Source organism: Papaver somniferum, chromosome 3 (assembly GCF_003573695.1).
Source record: "Papaver somniferum cultivar HN1 chromosome 3, ASM357369v1, whole genome shotgun sequence".
Taxonomy (NCBI): Eukaryota; Viridiplantae; Streptophyta; class Magnoliopsida; order Ranunculales; family Papaveraceae; genus Papaver; species Papaver somniferum.
In genome coordinates, this window is record NC_039360.1 from 11,739,085 (window position 1) to 11,746,764 (window position 7,680).

Genomic DNA, 7,680 nt, shown 5'->3' on the forward strand with positions numbered 1-7,680 from the left:
ACTGCTTTTAGAGTGTTACTTTTTTCTTCATTTTTTTTTCTTTTTTTTCCTAATAATATTGTTGTTTCATGTATTTTTATAACTAGTTCAGACTTCAGAGTCTCAAATCAATACAAAAGAATCAAGATGTACACTCTCAAACAGCTGTCTTCTATGTATTACGGAGAAATTTCCAAATTGCATCATGAGGTAATAAAAATCAATAAATTTCCAAATTGCATCATGAGGTAATCATGATGTTCAATTCGGTTTGCAAGTACATCAATCACCCATTGATCTTTGCTAACAAAATGGACGTATGCAACTCGCAGGGTAATTTCCGAGACTAGTTGACTTCGAGCTAGCCAATTGCCTTTAGCCAAGTTTTCTACATTACTCTAGAGCTCCGTACCGACTAAAAACATGTCAACTTCAAGCTAAGTCTTCCTTTCACATGTCAACTTCAAGTCAAGGTTTCCTTCCAAATAGAAATAAATTATCCTTGAGTTGAGAAGCTATATAGGTAGTAACTGTCTGCAGCTACTTTTATCAATTCATTTATAATATATTGGTTACCAATGCAGTACAAATTAACTAAAGAAGTAAAGTACTTCCTTGATTGAAGATATGGCGATGAAACTAGTTCATGAAGAATATCTCAAACTAAGTGGTAGAACTAGCATCATCAATCTTATTGTATTGTTGGTATTTCATTTGAATGTTATTTTAATAGATAATGGATCATCAGCTTCTGTAATGATCAGTAGTACTCAGACCACAACAAGACGGAGGATTATTGATCATGAGTTTAAAGTAGGAGTTGTTCTTGACTTGAAGTTACCAATCACAAAGGTGTGGTTGACATCCATGAACATGGCTCTCTCGGATTTCTATTCATATACTAAAACTTCCCGCAAGAGAAGGTTGGTTCTTCATGTTGCCGACTCTAATGCTGATATCCTGGACGCATCATTTGCAGGTGAAATCCCATCTCTGTCTCTCTCTCTCTCTCTCTATATATATATATATATAATATTTTCTCTACGTTAAACAAGCTCAAGATGACTTAATATTTGTTATTTACTTTTGTTATTATTGCAGCTATAAATCTGATACAAAATGATGAAGTCCAAGCTATAATTGGGCCGATGACATCAGCAGAAGCAATTTACATGCTGCATCTCGGCAAAAAAACACAGATTCCAATTATTTCTTTCACTGCAACAAGTCCTTCTATTTCCCCGTCTCGGAACCCTTATTTCATTCGCACAACACATCAAGACTCGTCTCAAGTAGACGCCATTGCTTCCGTTGTCAAAACCTTTAAATGGAGAGAAGTTGTACCTATCTATGAAGATACGGAGTATGGAAATGGAGTTATACCTTATTTGATCGACGCGTTCCACAGCATCAGTACACGAGTTCCATATAGGAGTGTACTACCTGAATCAGCTAACGACGACCGAATTCTTCAAGAACTCTACAAACTGATGACAATGCAAACTAGAGTATTCATTCTACATATGACCACGCCTCTTGGAGTCCGAATTTTTGAGAAAGCGAAGAGCATTGGAATGATGAGTAAAGGGTATGTATGGATTGTCACAGATGGCTTAGGCGATTATTTGAGTTCATTCAATTCCTCAGTTCTTGCTAAAATGCAAGGAGTGATAGGTATAAGGCGTTATGTCCACAAATCCTCAAAACTTAGTTCATTTAAGTCTAGATGGAAAAAGAAGTTCCGGAAGGATAACCCAGATATTAAAAAAAGTTTGGATATTTATGGTATATTGGCATATGATACAATCTGGTTGTTGGCAAATGCTATAGAGAAATTTGAAGCACTTGATTCTCGATTTGTAAAACAAAATGTTGGTGAAAATTCTTCTAGCCATGTTGCAAGACTGGGTATCTCGCAAATAGGTCCCAAGCTTTTGCACGAAATTTCTAATATCAAATTTGAAGGTCTAAGCGGAGACTTTGGTCTCGTTGATAGGCAATTGCATGTACATACCTTCCATATACTTAACGTGTTTGGAAATGGTGTAAGAGAAATAGGAATCTGGACACCTTCAGATGGAATTATAAAGGATATAAGTTTAAGTGGTACAAGGGAAGATCAGTATCTACTACCGGCGCATGATAACTTACATCGGATTATATGGCCCGGAAATACTACAGCCATTCCTAAAGGTTGGATCAATCCTACAGGTGAGAAAAAGTTGAGAATAGGAATTCCGGTAAGATCCAGTTATACTGAATTTGTGAAGGTAACAAGAAATCCTAGTTCCAACGACTCAGCTGACGTCACTGGATATTGCATAGACGTTTTTAATGCTGCAATTGGGATGTTACCATATGCTGTCACTTACGAATTCATTCCTTTTCAAAATGCCAACCATACTGCTGCTGGAACTTACAACGATCTTATATATCAAGTCTATCTCCAGGTAATTAATTCATTTATAGTTTCGTTTAGCATATAACAAAAAATAAGTTCTGTTACATACTTGTTAAGTTAATTCGCACCTACGTACATGCATGTTAAGCAGAATTTCGATGCTGTAGTTGGCGATGTCACAATCACAGCCAATCGGTTACAGTATGTAGATTTTACACTACCTTATGTAGAAGCTGGGGCATCAATGATCGTATTGACAAGGAAGGATTTGAACAAAGAAACCTTGATATTTTTCCTTCCATTAGAGTGGAGACTTTGGATGACAATTGTTGCTTTCTTTGTTTATATTGGCTCCGTGATTTGGATTCTCGAGCATAGAGGAAATCGTGAGTTCAGAGGAGGGCCTCATCCTTTATATCAAATGGGCACAATGCTTTCCTTCTCATTTTCTATGCTTGTCTTCGCACACAGTAACAGTTTCCCAACCTCATGTTTTATATTTACATTTTGGTTTGTAGACTAACTGATACTTCTTTTTAACAAGCTTTATTAAAAGTTTTTTTCATTTGTTTCGGCAGAAGAAAAGGTGTTGAGCAGTCCGGGTAGATTTGTAATGATTTTATGGATCTTGGCTGTATTCATTCTCACTGCAAGTTACACGGCGAGTTATTCAGCCATGTTAATGGCTAATAGATTTCAACCAACCTTTTCTGATGTTAACCTTCTCATCAAGAATGGGTACAATGTTGGATACAGGAACGGTTCATTCATTCAAGGAATGTTGAAGCAAATGGGTTTCGATGAGTCTAATTTGAAGGGATATGGCACTCCTGAAGAATGTGATGAAGCTTTCTCAAGAAAGAGACAAGATGGAGGTATTGTTGCTGCATTTGACGAGCTGCCTTACATTGAGCTCCTCCTCGCTCAGTATTGTGATAAGTACACCAAGGTTGGAGATATTTACCCCACCGGTGGCTTTGGTTTTGTAAGTAATCTCGGATTCTCGGAATCTTTTTAGTAGTAGTATTACAATCATATTGTGTTAATCTATCGTTTGTTAATCTTTATCTACGTTATGACTTTGCAGGTTTTCCCGAAAGGTTCTCCTTTGGGACTAGACATTTCAAGGACAATCTTGAGTGTAAGAGAGGATAAAGAGAAAATGAAGAGGATTCGAAATGCTTGGCTTGAGAGTAAACGAAGTTGTTCGGACCATGATTCCTTAGGATCTTCCTATGGTCTTACTCTTTATAGTTTCCGATACCTTTTCGTCTTTGTTGGAGTTCTTTCACTGATTCCCTTACTTGCAGACTTGCTAAATTTTCTGTATAAAAACCGAATAATCTTGACATGTCCGAATACTTCAATTAGTCAAAAAATTGTAAGGTTGGTGGAAAAATTCAACGAGGAGGATGAAAAGCGCTTGAGATACTATGAGTACCATGCCGGAATTGGTAGTCAAACGGTCGCAGGTGAAGATACGGAATGAGGCGAAATGCCCAATGTCTTTCAACATACTGCCTAAGTCACTGTTGCTGTAGTCGATCTTTTTTTTTTATAGATAAAAAATAAAGGTACTGACAAATAGAGAATAAAGCAGGTGCTTCCCACAATTGAGAGGTCTAAGAAGTTACTTCTCGTTATTTTATTTTTTATAGATAAAAAGTAAAGGTAGTTTAATGTATTAATGTGGGCGTTTTCATCAAAATGAAGCTCTCCCTTCTCTCCTCTTTCCCTACCTGATTTTCTCCTCTGTCCGACCATTTCTAGCCGTTGGTTAGTGTTTACTTATGCTAACGGCTAGTGCTAACGGCTACTTTTCGCCGGACCACTCACCGGAACTTCCATTTCTCACCTCTTTTCTTCCCCTTATGTTTGTTACTGATCCTGCTACTCACCATTAACAATCTCTCTTTTATTCTGTGTTCTTTTTCTATGCTCTGATCTTCTCATTCTCCTCTGTTCTTCTCATTCTCCTCTCTCCAATGGCAGCCATTAAAACATCTCGCATCACTATAACTAACCTCCCCACAGAATTCCCAGCAATCACAGAAATCACAAAAATTACAGACTTCCCAGAAATCACTGACTATCCAGAATTCACAGAAATCACAAATTTCACCAACATCCCAACAATCACACATCACAAAGTATACACAAACTACACCTAGAATTTCATACACAGTTTCAGAATCACAAGCTATCTCATGAATGGAGATCAATCTTCTCACTCTAATCAACCTCACTATGTTCACAATTTTCACTAGGGTTACCAAAAAAACAAAAACCACAAATTTCACTTGTATACTGATGAATACATGATACCCATTTGTATCAATTCCAAGGAGATGAAAGTTCCTCTCAGAAAGTTATCACTACAACTCAAGGGACTGAGAATAAACTTCAGACCTGAAGTTTTCCCCCAATTCACCATTTTTTGCAAATCTCAATTTGAAACACAAGGTATTTTCCCTTCAAATTTAAGGACACTAGTTGAAACTGCTGCTTGGGTTCTCTATTGGAAATTCATTTTATCTTTTACATGGATGCTTAACAATGTCAAAGAAGACACAAATTTGAAGATCATACTTTCATCCCTATTTCTGAGGTACCTTGATTACTTTGACTACTTGGAAATCACATGGATACCTACTGCTTTCATCACTGGTATGCTCCAACTCTCTTGGTTAGTTTATCTCACAGGAAGTAAGTCTCTGAAACTCTGCTCTACTGGATACGAAAACCTCCTTCTAATAAACTTTCAAAGTCTACACTCTTCTAAGATTACTAGCACTGTTTTAAATTCTAGCTCTAGCTGTGACCGGAAACATATTAACACCCAGATCATACACACTAGATGGATTTGCACTATTGTCTTCATGCTCTTTCATAAGATTTACCTGCTTTGCATTCAGATCACAAAGATTCATACTCATTTTGTGCAAAGAAAATTAAACTCTGATAAACAAATTCTAAAACCCATTCACATGTTGTTATACATTCTATTCGATTTGTTTCAAAACAAAATAAACACTTGTTGTTGTGGCTTAGTTTTCCTTAACATCCCTCTCTGCACTATGATTAAGCATACCTGGCTTGATATTCTTGGCTTGTCCAGTCTCAATAGAAGCATCCCTTACAGCTTTAGCCATCACATTCATGTATACCTATTACACAGCCCTTGCATCAACCTCAGGTGGCAATGTGTCAACAGCAGGCAACTCAGTGAGTTGGGGCTCTTCACCAAGCTTAGCACTAGCTTTTGCAGCTTTGTATATCCGGCCCACAAGCCTCGAATCAACCCCAAGAACCACAAATTCATCTCTAGGAATTTCAAGTGGATGGGTAATCTCTCCATCTTCAGATTGTGCTACCTCAACAACATCATGTGCCATTTGTCTAAGGGTTGGAGCAAGCATAAACAAATTAGGGAAGGATATCTTCCCAGGGGTCGGTGGAAGTTTTTCATTGATGCGAATTTGATCCTTAGTATGTTCAGGTATAGGAGCTGCAAAGAATCCCTTCTGTGTTCCCCCACATACAATCCTCTCATCATCCACCAATACAATACCTTCCTTTATAGCTCGCTGGCCTTTCAAGGGATGCACATCAAACAGAACCCATCCATATCTCACGCCCACCAACTCTCCATTTTCAATTCAGGCCTGATTAAGCCTTTGTGGTGGATCTCCTCTCCGAACTGTCGCCTGCACAATCCTCTCGCTACCTCTTTTTCTCTCCCTAGACCTAGATTTGCCACCCCTTTAGTGCAGCTCATGCATGCTATAACCAGAAAAGCCTTCAACTATCTTTATAGCTTCATCCTACAAAAGTTACCCATAACTTTTCAAAATTTTCTTAACCTGACCTCATCCTTAATTTTTGAATTTACAAAAAAAATTAGATTGATGTTCAGAAAAGCAAACCTGCACCATTTGTGGGCTGACTTGGGCGTTATGCTCATTTGCCTTGAGTTTCTTTACCTCTTTCTGGAGATTACTTTCTGCTTCCATGGTTTGGTACTGCAAAATTCTCTATCGGTGAGGGAAGTTATCTTTCAAGAAGATTTTCCTACAACTGTTTCTTCACAAAGGAAACTGAATAAGAAACTGAAAAGATTTAGCCTTTCTGAGGGTCAAATCGATCTGAGAAGAGTAACAGTCTTCAAATATCAACCGTCTAATTTGTCGGGGATCCGTCAGATACATAGCCTAGAAGCTAGATCATGCAACTTGATGCTTTATTTTATGCCTACTGGCAATTATGCTTGGCTTAGCACAAGCAAGGCACAACCATTGGCTCATGGGAAGTGGCAAACAACACTTGGCATGAAACTCTTAATGGCTATTCGGGTCAGACCATGTGAAAAATGCGGAGCGTAACCATCATCACCAACCCGACGATAAACCACATCCGCACCTACCCAGAACTAAATTTCTTAATCAATATGACTCATTTTCTTCTTCTCATTCAGATGCAAGCCCGACGGTTAAAAATACCGCTTAAGGCTCGACGGTTACATGGGACGAATCTACCGGTTTGGCCTCTTTTGTTCAGGTTTTGGATGACTCTACTACACACCTTGTTATCCAGAGTCAAAAATTGTATCTCAATCATCCATGAATGCAATTACATGGACCACTCCAATAACAACCTTTGCCTCGACGACAAAAAACAAAACCTACCCGTGCCTATTTTTCAAATTAAAGTTAGTCACATCGTTTTCAGTATGTACAGAAGTTATGCTACCATCATAAGCCACTCTCAATGGGAAGGACAAGGTAAAACTCTCATCCCTCTAGATAACAATAAAATTTTCTCAATTTGCAGGTACTTGAGCCAGATCACATTAGTCCCCTGCAACAACAACAGCTATCACAAGTACAACATCTTGTCTGCATCCTTGGAACAACTTTGGACTAATCTGAGGGAAAACCACTGTCTCTTCCAAACCCCCTGCTTCACTGACACTATCAAGAATCTTTTTCAAATTAAAGGTTGGCTGGATACATCTCAATACCACCACTGGCCTTACCACATCATAATACATAGTGATCAAAGCACCTACTGGCTGATCTATGTTACCTACAATTTCTCCTACTCCCAAATGGCTTCCTCCTCAAATCCCCCCAACCCATCCATAGAAAATCTAGTTGCTCAAATGAACAAAACTCTAAATATGTCGAAAGAAGATTTATATCCCAAAGTCTTCTTAAATCCTGAAAACATTAGAACCAAGCAAGTCTTAGATTGGAAATGGTGCTTTATTGGGAAGCTCTGCAGTAATATCTGCTTTGAAA

General features: G+C 38.2%; 1 protein-coding gene across 2 annotated transcripts; it reads left to right on the top strand.

Moving 5' to 3' along the window:
- The first annotated feature begins 547 nt into the window (after positions 1–547).
- Positions 548–4,068, top strand: LOC113355313 (glutamate receptor 2.7-like). Of its 2 annotated transcripts, none has more exons than XM_026598142.1 (5): positions 548–958; positions 1,081–2,429; positions 2,532–2,850; positions 2,959–3,365; positions 3,468–4,068. In XM_026598142.1, exons 1-5 carry the CDS (start codon positions 607–609, stop codon positions 3,867–3,869), a joined length of 2,829 nt encoding a protein of 942 aa, XP_026453927.1. In that variant the 5' UTR covers positions 548–606; the 3' UTR covers positions 3,870–4,068. The 2 variants fall into 2 exon arrangements, with proteins under 2 accessions (XP_026453927.1, XP_026453928.1); XM_026598143.1 differs by having other exon boundaries at positions 2,532–2,766.
- Positions 4,069–7,680: the final 3,612 nt, after the last annotated feature.